The sequence below is a fragment of the Candoia aspera genome, chromosome 3 (assembly GCF_035149785.1).
Source record: "Candoia aspera isolate rCanAsp1 chromosome 3, rCanAsp1.hap2, whole genome shotgun sequence".
Classification (NCBI taxonomy): Eukaryota; Metazoa; Chordata; class Lepidosauria; order Squamata; family Boidae; genus Candoia; species Candoia aspera.
The window spans coordinates 74,917,823-74,933,720 of record NC_086155.1 but is presented as its reverse complement, the minus strand read 5'-3'; the positions used below and the strand labels follow the sequence as shown (position 1 = coordinate 74,933,720).

General features: G+C 38.8%; 1 protein-coding gene across 1 annotated transcript in view; it reads right to left on the bottom strand.

The window, feature by feature from the left end:
* The window catches only part of ST6GALNAC3 (ST6 N-acetylgalactosaminide alpha-2,6-sialyltransferase 3), a 314,798-nt gene extending 299,161 nt beyond the window's left edge, over positions 1 to 15,637 (bottom strand). Inside the window, exon 1 of the mRNA XM_063298138.1 lies at positions 15,427 to 15,637. Coding sequence (XP_063154208.1) covers positions 15,427 to 15,444 — 18 coding nt within the window. The 5' untranslated portion in view covers positions 15,445 to 15,637. The remainder of the gene's footprint in view (positions 1 to 15,426) is intronic.
* Between the last annotated feature and the right edge of the window lie 261 nt (positions 15,638 to 15,898).

Here is a 15,898-nt window from a genome sequence, read left to right as displayed (position 1 = left end):
CAGGATAATAATCTCTCAATATCAGATAGGCCAGGAAATGGTTTCAGTGATTTCAAAATATCTCCAAAATATTTCTTTGGATGTTTGTAAAAATATTGTGTTACCCCCTGCTTTTCTTGTATCACAACAGCAGGAATATTTGTAGTCTGACACTTCAACCTGTCAATGTCTGTCAAAGCAGAGTATTTTTTAAGTTGTGAAGGTAAAGACTCTGACCAGGATCACTTTAAATATATATATTGAATCAAATGAGGTTTTAGTTTGTCAGCTATGATAAAAATAATTATGATGCTCATTCACCACAAAATCAGCTACAATGATCCAAGTTTTGATCTAGATTTAAAGAGTGTCCAAACAGCTCATAACTGGGAAAATGTTTACCAATACCAAAATTGGATTGGGACCAACTATCAGACAGAGCCAATGCATGGCCTTCTAGGTCTTATTGAACCTCAAATCTCAATAGAATGGCCAGCAGTAAGTATTCACGTTGCCCACTTCTATCTATAGTTATTTATTCTAAAACAATATTGTTTGAGAAACCAGTTTATGAAATTGAATGAAGGCAGAAATGGGTGATCAGCTGAGAGATATAGAGGAAAAGTTATTTTGCCCTCAATCATCTGCTCTGGGATTGGACATCAGTATAATTTATGGAGTAGGGAAATTAACAAACTATTGCTAAAGTAATACAAAAAAATATGGCTAAAATTGTATCAAAAAAAAAATTCTGCACTGTGGTTCTATTTAAAGGTTCTATTTGTTTTATTTTTTTTCTACCAGCCTTGTCCTTAATAAAATTTGGACTAAAAGTAGGAACTGATCTGCTCCCACAGATAACTTTCAGGTTTGATTAAGAAGCTCTGTTTTGCATATCCAAACAGTAGATCCTTAGAAAAAGAGAAGAAATTTTCTAAGAGGTCTAGGAGGTCCGTATCTTATTTCCTATTGGTGAATTAACAACTGAACACCTGTATTGTTTCCCTTCTACATTCAAGACCATGACAGTAAATTACAAGCTCTGGGTAACACACCTGTTGCAATTACTACGAAACCAACAATTATGGATCCCACAAGTATATAGTTCAAAGATGACAGGGAAAAAAGTATGAAAACAACAGAAAAAAAGCAACCACACTTCCAGTCCTTCAAGAGCAGTCCTCTCCACTCCCTCTTCCTCCTCCTTCTACCCAGCAAGATATTACTTTAGCTAAGATGGAATGCAAACATATTCTGGATCAAAGCAATTAATTTTCTTCCCAGACTTCTTTCCTTACCATAGGAATTCACTCAGCCATATGAACTATGCAGCATGTACCAATCCTTGCAGCTTTGTGGACTGAAATAATTGAACAGTTGGACTGCATTGATAAAAAGTGAGAATATGAACATCAAGCCATGTCTAGAAAATGCTAATCCATGAAGGAACATGATCACAGCTTTCAAAAACTAGCCAAGGTAGTTTACGTTCTGACTATTTTATGCAATTACATTCGTTTATGTATGGATCCTAATATATTCTGCCCTTCTTAGTCATGAAAATGGGAAAAGAAGGTTATAAACAAGTTTCTGCTTTGCATTTTCATCCTTTTCAAAATTAACTAGCCAGCATTAACTGAAGGGTGCTCTGAGTCCAACCCAAATGGAGTTCAGATGTCCATATACATCTTCAGTTACCAGCTGCTGATAGTGCTGGACACTTCTGACATTTTCAAGCTTAACTAAAAGCCACCTCTTAGCCTCACCTAACGACTGAGGGATTCAGTTAATGACAGCAGCCGGGACTGCAGGGATTGCCATCACTAAGCAATGGAGTCATGCTTTACGGCCACATTGCTTAGCGACAGAAATTCCAGTCCCAATTACCATCATCAGTTGAGGACTACCTATACATGGGTTGTCATATTTCCTTGCCTCAGTGGCTATACCCTATCCTGTGCAGACATGGATGGCAGAAAGTAGAGGACAGGGGAGAGAGAAAAGATTCTGAAGGTTTTGGAAACAGAAAAAGTAAAAAGGCAAAAAATAAATGATTTCTGTTTCTACTTTTCTATCTATTCGGTTCATGCTGTTCTGAAAAGAAGCTACAATCCTTTTCCTGATGGACACAACCAACTGGCCACACCAGGTCATAAGGAAGAGAAAGTTCCCCATTAACTATAGGAAGCATTTTCTGGATTTGTTGTGAGACTTTGGAAACTGTAATAACTAAAGAGAAAGAGGGGCTGAATGGACCTGCTGAAGTTCGTTGGAGAAAAATTAAGGTTTGTGTAGGTGCACTGTGTAGAAGAAGTAGAAGTTTGGGGAAATAGTCAAGTACACTGTCAAAACAAAGAAAAATAACATGCTTTAAACATTATTATCAAGCTAATCAACACAAGCAACAGGTAACAATTGTAAGGGCAAAGTATGCAACAAAAGGCAATTTAACGTTGTAGTGTATCAGATTTACTGCCTGCTATAGAAAACTAATTCCTGGTTTTCCAAATGAATTATCTTGCCCAGTGATCCACATATTCCAAAACTGCTAGCAGTACAGTAAATCTTAATTTAAAAGATTCCCATTTAGTGGACTTTGGATGCAATCAACCAAATTTTCATCCAGACTACCCCTGAAATAACAGACAAATCTTTGCATCGTAAGTAGTCCAGACAAGACGCTTACATAATATTATTTGTAAGCCATTTGTGCCAGTTTGCACCATTATGTAAAAGTTTAAATCAGGGTTTCTCAACCAGAGTTCCATGGAACCCTAGGGTGCCGTGAGAGGTCACTAGGGGTTCCCTGGGAGATCACAATTCATTTAAAAAATTATTTCAAAATTGGGCAACTTCACATTAAAGAGGCAAGTTTTATTCTTTAATTTTAGCTTAAGAACACTGCTGATGCATATATACAGGCCTACACATGAAACAAATATAATAATTTTGTAACTTCTAGCCCATATTTGAGCCTGAATGTGCAGGGTTTCCCCAAGGCCTGAAAAATATTTCAGGGGTCAAAAGGTTGAGAAAGGCTGGTTTAAATGGTTAGTTTAGTCCATATCTATAAATATGAGTTCTGAGCACATGCAAGTCCCACATTTAATTTTTAATAAGATGAAACATAAAAAGGTATAAAATGGAAAGCGAACATAATAAAGGAACTTGAAAACTTCTTCATTCTTTCCAAAGGATACTAATCTGATAAAAACAGCTAGCTAGCATTGCATCTGATACACTAATCTAGCCTGGCAACAGCACAGGAAAACAACACACTCCATTAATTGAGCATTCAATGTTTCATTTCCTTTTATAGTTCATTATGTTTTCCAGCCCAGATATAGAGGTTTTATGTTAGAAAGCCAGGTACAATATCAATAGTTGTGATTTCACAGAGAAAAAAAAACCAAACTTGTTAGTGGCTAACTATAAGCTAGGCCTACAGTACTGTCCAAACAATGTCTATATCGTCAATGTTTGATGATTGTCCTAGATCATATTCAGAATATTAATGTACAGAATGAACGCAACAAAAACACAACCACTTGATGCCTGTTTATTTCTGCAATACAACTTACAGTATAATCCTATATATGTTCAGAAATATGTCCCAGGTAGAGAAGTTAAGAAAGAAATCTAAACTTTACGTATTTATTTACTTGTGTGTTTGTGCATGATTATTTGCCACGTTTTACATGGAAGTAGTGCACAAGCCAATCCATGTAGCTGACAGAGTTTATAAAGTGCAGAAAATTTTGTAAAGTGAGATCTTGAGTCTGTAAATTATTTTCTAACTCAGAGCATACCTACCCTTAAAGGTGTTAGGGTGTATTCTAGCCCAATGCTTTTTAACCTGTATGTCAATGATATTCCAGGATTCCTGGAATGCTTCAGACATTCATATGCCAAAGATTCATAATAATTTTTTAAATATTATTTTATATGCTAATGATATGGTTCTAATGGCATGTTCTCAAATAAGCCTGAGAAGACTGTTGCAAAAGCTACATACCTACTACATTGTCAATTCTCCAAACATCAATAAAACCAAATCTAAAGTAATAGTAGTTAGCAAAAAAAGTGTGAAATATAACTGGCAGCTGGATGGTGAGCCTATTGAACAACTGAATTCTTTCACTTATTTAGGAGTGGCCTTTACCAACACAGGGTCATGGGCAAATCATTTTAAAAGATCTCAGTGAAGGCTGAGGCAAGTACCAAAAACGTATATAAATTATTTAATTATAATTACCCAGGTACCCTGACTCCCATATTGAAAGTATTTAGGGCAAAAATAATCCCACTGCTGACCAATGGAGTGGAACTATGGGGCCTTACAAAAACTACCTCACTTGAACAAGTTCAGACCCATTTTTTGAGAAGCATATTGTGAACTGACAAGAACCCACAGTCAGACCAGAACCAGGTATCCACTCCATGCACAGCCATTCAACAATCACAGGTTTTTACCTATTGGCAAAGGATCCATTCAGTGGACCCTAATATGTTTAGCTGAACAAATAAGTATGGTTCAGTCCACCTCCGGGGTAAACTGACTTACCAAAGTTATTTTACAGCATGGGTTTTCCACCCAATATTTACTCTCAACTGCCTCCCAAGCAAAGGAAATTTTTTAAAAAGTCCTAGATATCAGTGCCCAAACAGACATGGAGTTATTGGCAAAAATAGATCCTTAAATTGGTTGGCTAAGAACAAAACCACTTTTCAAACTGAAAAATACCTGTCAGTGAGTTTGACACAATTCCTAAGAGGGGCCTATTCTAGACAAGATTTGAGTTGTTGGATTTCATAGCCAAATATGGGCACTTCCATCATTTGCCATATCATGAGAGGATGTGTATACGTGGTGCCCCAGCCCTCAAAGATATTGCTCATGTTTCATTTGATTGTCAACTGTATGCCCTTTTTTAGGCTTAGATATTTAAAATCCCTACTTGAAAGAACAGCCCTCTGGGACCTGAATCGCAGATTGTCCTATTTCTTTCTGGGCTCTGATGGTTAGCAGAACTGCTAAGTTTATAGACAAGACAGTTCAGTTAAGAATCTGTTATATTGAACAGAACAGGATATCATGTAAAGGCAATGTATTTAACTGAACTAAATACAAATTCTTTGTATTTAGCACATATGTATTTTATTATTGTATTTTCTTTTACCTTTTTAGTGTTAAGACCGATATCCCAATTTGTCCAGATCTTCTACGTTGAACTGTAGTCATTGCAGTGCACTCAAGTGATACTCCACATTTAATTTCAGGGCCAGCATTTCCTTTTGGTTAATTTTGCAGCCGAGGAAAATAAATTCCTGGACTGATTCAATTTCTTCATTGTCAGTTTTTATCTTGATGTCACAACTTTCAGCTGTTGTCATTATTTTAGTCTTCTTGATGTTTAGATGCAGTCCAGCTTTTTCACTTACTGTTTGACTTTTAGAATAAGTTGTTTTATATTCTCTTCATTTTCTGCTTCATTTCTTCATTTTTCTGAGTGGTGTTATCCACAAATCTTAGATAGTTAATGTTTCTGCTGCCAATTTTTCTTCAATTTTCTGATTCATCTAAGTTGAGGTTCCTCAAAACTGCTTCTATTTATAAACTGAATAGAAGAAGTGGTGATAGAATACAGCCATCACACACCTTTTTGAATCTTGAACTCTGTCACTGTAAGTTCTTCCAACAGTGGTTTTCTGATTGTTGTACAAAGATTATATTAACTGAATCAAGTGTTCTAGAATGCCCATTTCTTTCAGGGACTTCTATGACTTTTCATATTCAATGCAACTGCAACTGCTATAACCAATAAAGCATAAATATATACCCTTATGAAATTTACATGCATGTTCCATGATCCTTCAATCTTGTTGTAGCACTTCTTGAATGTCAGCGTAGAACTGTTCTTTTTCTTGAGATGCATCTGTCACTGTTGTTTCAAATATTTGGATGCTTTTGTGGACCTATTAATAGACGCTTGGGACGGTTTCGCCACTCTATTACAATCTAATAATCCTGCATTATCCCATGATTTTTGTAATGAAATTCTCTTAAAATTAAATATACTGCAAAAATGACTACATGGAAAAGTATTGCTTACAATTGATTAGGTAGTGGCAAAAAGCAAGATGAGATCTGGTTCTGATTTTGTTTTCCCCAATTATATCAGGTAGAGAATCACCTCCAACCAGGACACAAGAGGTTTCATTTAATTGACTGAAATCTGAAAGACTTCTGGAGGAAGACACAATCAGCAAGTGGATTTCTTGGAGTTCCCTTGGGAGGGATTGTTAGCCATCCATTGACTTAGTCTTCCATGTCCCTCTGTCAATACGAAAAATACTAGGACTCCACTGAATATTTCCAGCATAACTGTGTTTACAGCACATACACAGGAAAAGCAAAAATATAAAAGCAAGCAACAAAGACAAAAGCAGGTTGGTGAACTCCAGATGATTTTAAGGGACATTTTAATAATCAGAAATAGCAACTCCATTTGAGGACTTTTTTTAGCTAATTAATTAATTAGCATTTATAAAGTTCATAGGAAATAAAATTCTGGGTATGATAGCTATGGGCATTCATATGACATTATATCTTTATGGTAGATTTTTAAAAAATGCTTCCTTGGCTTCTACCACCATCCCACCCTACAACTGGTCTACCTGAGATTCACTGATCTCATCTGGACTTATCTGGACTCATGGACAAGAGGCCTTGACAAAGTTCATCAGAATTTTAATAACTTTCTGATCACCATCAACCTGACTCTAGAATACTTCATAAAATTAACTTTCTGGACGCCATTACAAAACATGACAATTGACATTTAAAGTCCTTCAATACAGCCACATAAATTTAAGAGATTGAAATCAGGCATTTCCCAACCTGCAATCACCACCCAATGAACTTTAAAAACAAATCAACAGGGCCACCATGATTTCCATGACAAACACATTACATGACAGTTGTAGAAGAAATAACAACAGACCACCTTTATAGCTCTAAATAAAACAATTCCAAGTTATAATCAATAACTGATCCTGGACAATAATGCTTCCCTCTCATAGGCTGTGTGTGTTAAGTCTAGACTTACTTACAGATAGCACCCAAACTTAAAGGAGCTACTAAAAAGACCACATCATGGTTAGACCATGCAGACCCAAAATGCCAACTCCACTACCTTATCTATTCTGACACCAGTCCAGTGATATTATCCATAACATCAGGAGACAAATTTTCCATATGATCTATGCCATCTTCTATCAACAATGCTCTGTTACCTTTTACATTGGACAAACTGTTCATTCCTTTCACAAATAAATAAAAAAATCCAGATCTGTTTTTAGAAATATCAGAAATGATAAAATCCTGAAACGTTTCCACTTCCTGTGGAGGTTTTTTTTCAATTTTCCAGAACATTCTGTGACTGACTTTAAGATGGTCATTCTTGAAGAAGTTGCAAATATTGTTTTCATTGATTCAAAAGAATTTCTCAGAATTAACACAGTTCTTATCACACTATATCTCTTAAGAAGCTCTTCAATATATTGTACCCAATAAATTGTGTCACATTTTGTTGCAAATTGTTTCTCTATCTCTCCACCTCTTCCTCTTTTCCTTTTTCTTCCCTTTTCCAAACACAGTTTATACAGTATGGGTGCGTGTGTGTGTGCATGCAACTGTGTCTGTGTGTGTGCGTGCAGACATGTTTCACTCACAGGACTATGTTAAGACAACCGATGAAATTGACTATAATCCATATAATAAGAAAAAAAATCTCAAAATTATTCTCTGGCTTTTAACAGCTTTTGCCAGATTGCTTGGTTGAGATCCTCTTCTTTCCTCTATATTATAGAACAATGTTTCTCAACCTTGGCACCTTTAAGATGGGTGGACTTCAGCTCCCAGAATTCCCCAGCCAGCAAAGTTGAGAAACATTGTTATAGAACAAGATATCTAACTACTATGCCTGATGTTGATATGGGTTTGGGTGTGTGTGTGTGTGTGTTGACTCTACTGCTGAGAGACAGTTGGGCTTTGATCACTCACCTCCATCAGAACTGAGGAGAAGCCAGGTGGACCAGCTTGCAGGACACTGTCCTTGCAGCAAGATCTAATGGGGAGTGGGGGGCATTTGTTCTATATCTAACATCTAATGTAGACCCCTTAGTGGCAATTAATTTAACTGATTATGCATTGTGTAAAAACCAAGCAATTTTCATTGCAAGCAGTCTGGTTTCTGCACAAATCTGAAAAATATCCTCAGTATGCACCTGCCTCATGAAAATGTTTTGTTCTCTCTGGTTTTTAAAAAGGGAGTTCTGCAATTTTTGCTGCTACCAATATATTCTTTGACATTCAATTTTATGCTCCAGAATTCATATTAAGATAATACTTTTATTAGGTCAGCTGAAGGTCTACACTTTTTACATTTGCAAGCTTTCAAGTTTCCAAAACTCTTCAATAGGCAAAAAAGTTAAAATCTACAGAGGAGAAAGTGAGGGCAGGAGGGGTAAAATGTGGCTGATATTCAAGCCATGGCCATAGTGGGTTCCTACCTTAAAATTACCTTTCAGAGAAATGGTGGATATGCAAATAGAGTTACTAGGTTGCATAAGGATTCTCCAAAGTTTGGGAAGAAGAGTCAAGCAAACAGTCTGGAAATATAAAATCCAGTGTTTACTCAAAAACGTAAGAGCCAGCTTGGCGTAGTGATTAAGGCATCCAGCTAGAAACTTGGAGGCCGTGAGCTCTAGTCCTGCTGCAAAGCCGGTTTGGTCTAGTGGTTAAGGTGCTGGGCTAGAAACCAGGAGACTGTGAGTTCTAGTCCCACCTTAGGCATGAAAGCCAGCTGGGTGACCTTGGGCCAGTTACTTTCTCTCAGCCCAACTCACCTCACAGGGTTCTTGTGGTGGGGAAAAGAGGAGGAGGAAGGAGTATTAGGTATGTTTGCTGCATTGAGTTATTTATAAAAAAATAATTAAGGCAAGATGAAAATAAATAAACAAATAAAAAGTATATTTTTTAATCTTTGTAATCAACAGAATTACAAAGTAGATGATAGATGGAAAAGGGAGCAGTTAGGAAATCTTTCTCTTAATAAAGCTGCAAATAATTTAAGCTATTTGTACCAGATAAAAAGTGTCAGAAAAAGCAAATCCTAGGGATAGGGTTATTTTTCCACACAATAACAACCCAATATTGTAGGTTGCGCTGAGAGAAAGAGTGACCCAAAGTCACCCAGTGAACTTCCATGGCAAAAACTGGACCTGGGTAGGTCTCTCCAGTCCTACTCCAATACCCTAATTAATACCCCACTCTAGCTATATAAAGATCCTCTGCACTGCTTTATCAGGATAGTGCTTACTTTATAGATCATACTCTCTGAAGTGAGAGGTAGCCTTGAAAAGTTATGCTATAGTGAATTTCTTAATTCTTAGGAGCCCCAAGATCCTTCACTGTTCTTGCAACAGTTGCAAATAAAACACCTACCTTATTATAAAACAATTATTATGACTTTTATTTGAATTAGATCCACCAGCATCAATGCTCAAATGCAAAAGATTAAGAAATATTAGTGAACATATAATAGAAACATATTTCTAGATTAGAGCTCCCAGATACGAGCTTCAAAAACCTAGTTGACCAGAAAATGGTGGCAAAGAGATCCACAATCTTTAATTGTTTGCTGCCATCTCACAGCTGTCCAGATTTTGCAGCCCAAATCTGGGAGCCTTATTCTGGATTCTTAGTTTAGTCCTTGCATAGGTAGAAGTTCAAAATCAAAAGCTAATTTCACACAATAACTTGTGTATTGTATTTAGGAAGACTGATATCTGAGGAACAAGACAGACAATGCTAGTCTTGGAAAAGGAAGATCATACTCCATGAAAACTGCCCTCATATCTAGATAATACCATGCCAGCTTGGTTTCTTTATGATACCATGGATTACTTTTACTTTGACTAATTCATTTTCAGAGCAATTCACAACATACATAAGTTTTTAATCAACATTTCCTTCTTTCCTTATTCTGATCAGGCTCCAAGATTGGAAAGCATCAGTGCTTATTTAAAAACAAAATTATAAGCTATATCACATTCCACTAAAAAGGCAATTATTTTCTTTAGATACAGATATTTTTTGTGAAAGAAAAATAAATACAACCAGATCAAGAAGATTTATTTCAAAAAGTACCAAGAAATATTAAGTGACACAATTGTAGCATTATCTGATCATAAAGACAACTTCACATACTGTGCAACTTAAGAGTGCATACTATGAACAGGCTGCACAACTTGTAAACGACCAAGTCAAGAATAGATACTATAACTTCATATCCACTAGATCAGCAGTTCCCAACCTTTTTGGCACCAGGGACCAGTTTCATGGAAGACAATTTTTCCACGGACAGGGCAGGGGGGGATGGTTTTGGGATGATTCAAGCGCTTCCTCTTTTTCCTGACCTTTTATTCTTTTTTCTTCACGCCATTTGGAGATAGCAGCCAATGGGCTTGCTTTCTCTGACAGGAGGCAGAGCTCAGGCGGTAATGCGAGCAATGGGGAGCGGCTGTAAATACTCAGGCTGTAAATTGGCTCGCTCACCTCCTGCTGCACCAGGGGGTTGGGGACCCCTGCACTAGATGTTTTAGACCACCTCCCATCATCTCCAGCTAGAATTATGCTGGCAAGGGATTATGGAAGCCCAAAATACCTGAAGAATACTAGGTTACTTACCCCTTATCAAGCAGAATCTCACTGATCAACCATCTATAACAGCTCTCAAGAGCTGTGGCAAGATACCTGTTTTTATTATTCCTAGGGATTTCTAAGCACTCAGAAGGCATACTTAACACAGTGAACCACAAGTTATTTGTGCTTCATGCAGCCACTAATTGTTAGCCTGATGGTTTAAAACAGGTAGCAGAATACACAGCAACCAACCAGCACCAACAGAATAACTAATGGAAATGCATGATTCTTAAGTAGTTAGAACTTGCACCGTACTTAATAATCAAATAATACAGAGATGGGTTCAAATTCCTTTGAAAAGAGTCACAGTTTGGCAATCATCACAATAAACTATAGCAGGGTTGGGTCACAGGTTCTTTTGGATTCAGACAGCTTAATTCCAAAGCTGTGTGTGTGTGTGTGTGTGTGCACGCGCGTGTGTGTAAAGAAAAACCTTACACCCCTTCTGCCAGTCAGAGAAACCCAGAAAGATGAAGCACCCTCCCAGTTAGGTCTGCACTGAAGTTCCATTCCATGGAGGGGTTTTGACTAGCTTATATAGGCTTTGAACCACCATTACTCACACTTGTTTTTGATGGTCTTACCTCATTGGATATTTCCCAGGACCACTCTATCTTATATTGTGCTTGGAATGCTTTGTTTAGTCATTCCAAGATGGAGAGCATCATGGTTAAGGAGTATCCCCTTCCCTCCCCCCAGTAACAATGTCTAGTGGGAGTTACAATCACTGGCACAATCACTAGCCTGTGAGAGGTGTGCCTAACTAGGACTTCCTGTCCCAAAGGCAGCGCTATTTGTCTCACTGAAGTAAAGCAATTACATAATTTGATTGGGGAAAGTGTTTTATGCTATATTTGCAGCCTACACTAGCATGTCATAGCTATTGGTGGAGTCAACTGGAGTGGCATAAAACAGTAAGGCAGCTTGGCTTTGATCTTTAAGAGGACTTCACTCAAAGAATCATCAAACATGTGCTCAAATTGGAGGGGCCAAAATTTCACTTAGGTCAAAACTGCTTTTTTTATTTATTTATTTGTTTGTTTGTTTGTTTGTTTGGGTGCCTTCAAGTCACTGTTGGCTCCTGGCAACTGCCTGGACCAGTCCCTGCAGTTTTCTCGGCAAGATTTCAGAAGTGGTTTGCCATTGCCTCCTTCCTAGGGCTGAGAGAAATAACAAATGTTCTGCTGCAAAAATCTATTCAAGGAAACATGAAATAAACTTTAGATCAGGGTTTCTCAACCAGGGTTCCATGGAACCCTAGGGTTCCACAAGAGGTCACTAGGGGTTTCCTGGGAGATCACAATTCATTTAAAAAATAATTTCAAATTTGGGCAACTTCACATTAAAGAGGCAAGTTTTAGTCTTTATTTTTAGTTTAAGAACACTGTTAATACATATACACAGGCCTACACATGAAACAAATATAATAATCTTGTAATTTCTGGCCTATATTTGAGCCTGAAGGTGCAGGGGTTCCCCAAAACCTGAAAAGTATTTCCAGGGTTCCTCCAGGTTGAGAAAAGCTGCATTAGATTATCAGAACATCTTGATACGAATGAGACTTATCTAGTTACTGAATTTGATTCATGTGTAAGATGTTTTGCTGGGCTTGTGTAACTTGCTTTACGATAAAACTAATCTCCCAGTATCTTTTCTTCCTTTCTTTAATCTTACATCATTCTGCATTAACAAAATTAGCTGACCAATGTCTTTGGTTAACAATTCCAACTTGTTTGTCTTCTTCTTTTATAATATAGGAAAGCAATGGAACAGAACATTTGGGAAAGGCCGTATCTCAATGGTAGGTAGGTAGGCAGGCAGGCTAATCAATGAAATCTGTGAACAGGCCCCATATTTTTAAACCCAAAAGTAATATATAAGAATTAGGGAAGACATGTAATTAGGGAACTGGTGCTCGTCTTTAAAAACAGTTGTGACTAGTACATTTAAAAGTTCTCAAAGAATTGACTCAGGAGATTGTCAGAACTATCCCATCACACCTTTCATCTAGGCAATATTAAACACATCAAAGCTTAAATGATTTAAACACGGAATTAGCTAATCTGGGTTGATTTTTTTATGTCTGAGCACTACCCTTGAGAGAAGGGAGTGGTGAAAGATCTAAACAAAATGTTCCAAAAATGTGAGAAAAAGCAAAAAAAAGGTAATGGTATTGGTATTTCTCTGCCCTGGTTGTGAATAATATTAATGGGGTATTTGGACAAAGCATTAAGGTCTCATATTACTGAATCCAGGAACAAAAGAATATGCTTCAACATATGAATACAGGGTGGTTTAAACTCTGAGTGGCCTGGGGCCGACTGTCTATTTTCTACTCTCCTTCCCCTCCCATTTTCTTCTTATTGCAGTGTATGTTTTTCTCTGTTTTTGTGGGGAGGGAGGTCCACTGAAATCAATGGCTTAGTAAACAGGAGTGTCTGGGGATGCTGAAATAATACACTGATCTTAGATTACTACACTTGAGATTATATCTGTATTGATACATTTTACTGCTTTGAATGAAATGTACTGATTTATCTGATCATTTCAAATACTGAACAATTTGGGTGGGAGCTCGTTTGTGGATCTTGGATAACTGTGTCCACTGTCCCTCCTAAAATAAAGGGTCCTAGAAATACAGTTTGCCAAGTATTTGTTGCAATGGTCTCTTGCCTACGTAGACCCAATGGTTCAATGAGGAGAGAAGCCTTCTGGTTAACCCCAAGGAAGTGGATTCAGGGATCATAGGAAGTATTATAATTCGTGCTACCTCAGTGAAGAGGTTATGTGCTGAAGGCAGAAAATCCAAGTTTAACCACTAACTTTAACCAGGCTGGGGAAAAGTTTTGGAGAACTCCAGCTAAACTGGGCGTACCATATCAGGGCTGTCAGATCAGAAAGACCGCTAGATGGCTACAAAGCAATACAGAAAATTCTCAAATCTTTGCGGCCATCTAGTGGCCATCCATAGTTTTCTCAGCCCAGATCTTGTAGCCTTAGCTAAGTGGACTCACTAAAGCAGCTTCCTATGGTGGTGTTTCTGCCACATACAGAGCAATGTTTTGCAATGGGACAACTTTGCACCTCAAACATTGTTAGTTTGCAGCCAATTTGTCACCACCCACCAGAGGGAGGCTTCAGACAGCTAAAGGAGAATCCCAAACTCTGTAACCCCCCCCCAAAAAAAAGTAGGAAAAAGAACTGAGGATCATTTCAACACGAACCCCCAACCCAGCAGGGTCAGTAACTTGCTAACACAGAATGCCAACTGGTTACTGTGGACAAAGGAACCAAGAATAGAAATGGGGTTAGTAAAAGCACCTGGTAATGTTTTGTTGCAGATTGACTTGCATTTGCTAAGCAGGACTGCAATAAGGTGGGCATCTCCTAACTCCCTGGTGGCCTGTGAAAATAAGACACTACATTCATTGTGTGAGCCTTGTGGCCAACAAAACTTTGACAGTACTGAGATGCTTCCACTCCTGGAAGAAGCCTTTTGAACTTCAACCTATGCTGCAGATATATTTCAACCAACAACTCTGCTGAATGGAATTCAAAGCTTAGGTAAGAAATTCCATGGACTGATAAAGAGATCTGCTCAGGTCCACCTCAGTTTCGTGTGCTGGGCAAAAGTTGTTGGCGTGGATTTGAGAGTAAAGCAAAGGCGGGGCAGTAGAAGGCCAGAAAGTAGATGACTCAAATCCTTTTAACCTTAACTGGTATGCTTTTCAACATATGGTCTGTAAGGAGAGATTTGAGCAGTTCTGATGCTGATTTTATTTGTATTATGTATTAATTTTTTTAAATTAAAATGTTTCTGATAGGAACCCTTTGGTTTTCCCTTCCTTTTTGCACTTCAGCCTCCTTCCACCCGATTCAACTCTGTCTCAGGGCAACCTACTCCTGACCTAAATATACATTGCAAGCACTTATATAAAACTATGGAGAAGAAAGAGGCAGCTGGGATAAAGGGGATCCTAGTGAGGCAGAAGGGATTTTGTTACTGTTCCTCTCTCTCTCCCCTTCTGGTCTGGAGGGAGACGGAGAGAAGAAACCAGAGGTTGTGGAGGGCGCCGGCCTCCGCTGAGTAAAGGGCACGTTTGGCCCTGCTGAAATCGAGAAGGGAGGAGGGACGGGGGAAATGTGCGTGTGTGCGCGCTTATGGAGCAACTTGTACGGCTTCTGTACATCCGAAACAGCGCGAGATTCGCGCCAGAGATTCCAAAAAGGAGGAGAAATGACGGATCCTCTCCCCGCCGCGGATCCTAAAGGAGCTTGCCGTAAGGTTAAGCCTGGAAGGAATCGGCCAGCGGTTCCCTCCCCGTCCCTTGCCTTGTCTCCTATGCCGCATTTCGTCCTGTTTCTTTTCCTTCTTCCTTCCCATCCCCACTAGCTGAGAGATGGCAGTACCGACAGTGCAGGAAAGAGAAGAACAGCAGAAAAGGAGCGGAACGTCGGTACGACTGAGAACCTCTCGGCATTCCATTTTCCAGCGGGGAGAGCGGGAGGGGGAGAAGAGGTGCCCAGAAATATTCAGATGCAATTAAAATGCAGCCAGGGGGCCATCCCGATTTCCATGCTCGGAGAAGCGAACGGGACTCGTTTGCGGGTTTTTTTTCCTCTCTCTCTCTCTCTCTCTCCTTTCTTTTGAACAATCCAAGCAACAGATAGAGATTTACCTTCAAAATGCAGGCCATGTTCTATCCTTCCTTATCCCCCAAAGCAGCCGGGATCTGCTTTGTGAGTAACAGATCCACTCAGAGGCAGAAGGCTGAAAGAGCTGCCGGGCTGCCTCTGCTTACATTCCGGGAGAGCCGAGCAAACGAGGAACTACACCATTCTACGATCCGTTAGTCATGTTGGCTTTTCATGCTCCGTTTGTTCCACCCATCAGCTTCTGCCACTGGCTAGGAGCCAGGTCCGTACCTCCCCCTCCGTCACGTGACTGAGTTTGGCTCTCCAGCTCGGCCTTTTTCTTTTCTTAACAGCTTTTAAAAAGGAGGCGAGCGGGGTTTTCTTCTTCTTATCGTAACGGTATGCGAAAGAAAACTTTGTGTGTGCAGATGCGCCGTGGTTTGAAAGAGAGCATCGAGGTGGGGGGCGAGAAAGTTTACATTACTTTTCCCGTCGTTCCAATTCTAAAAGAAAAGT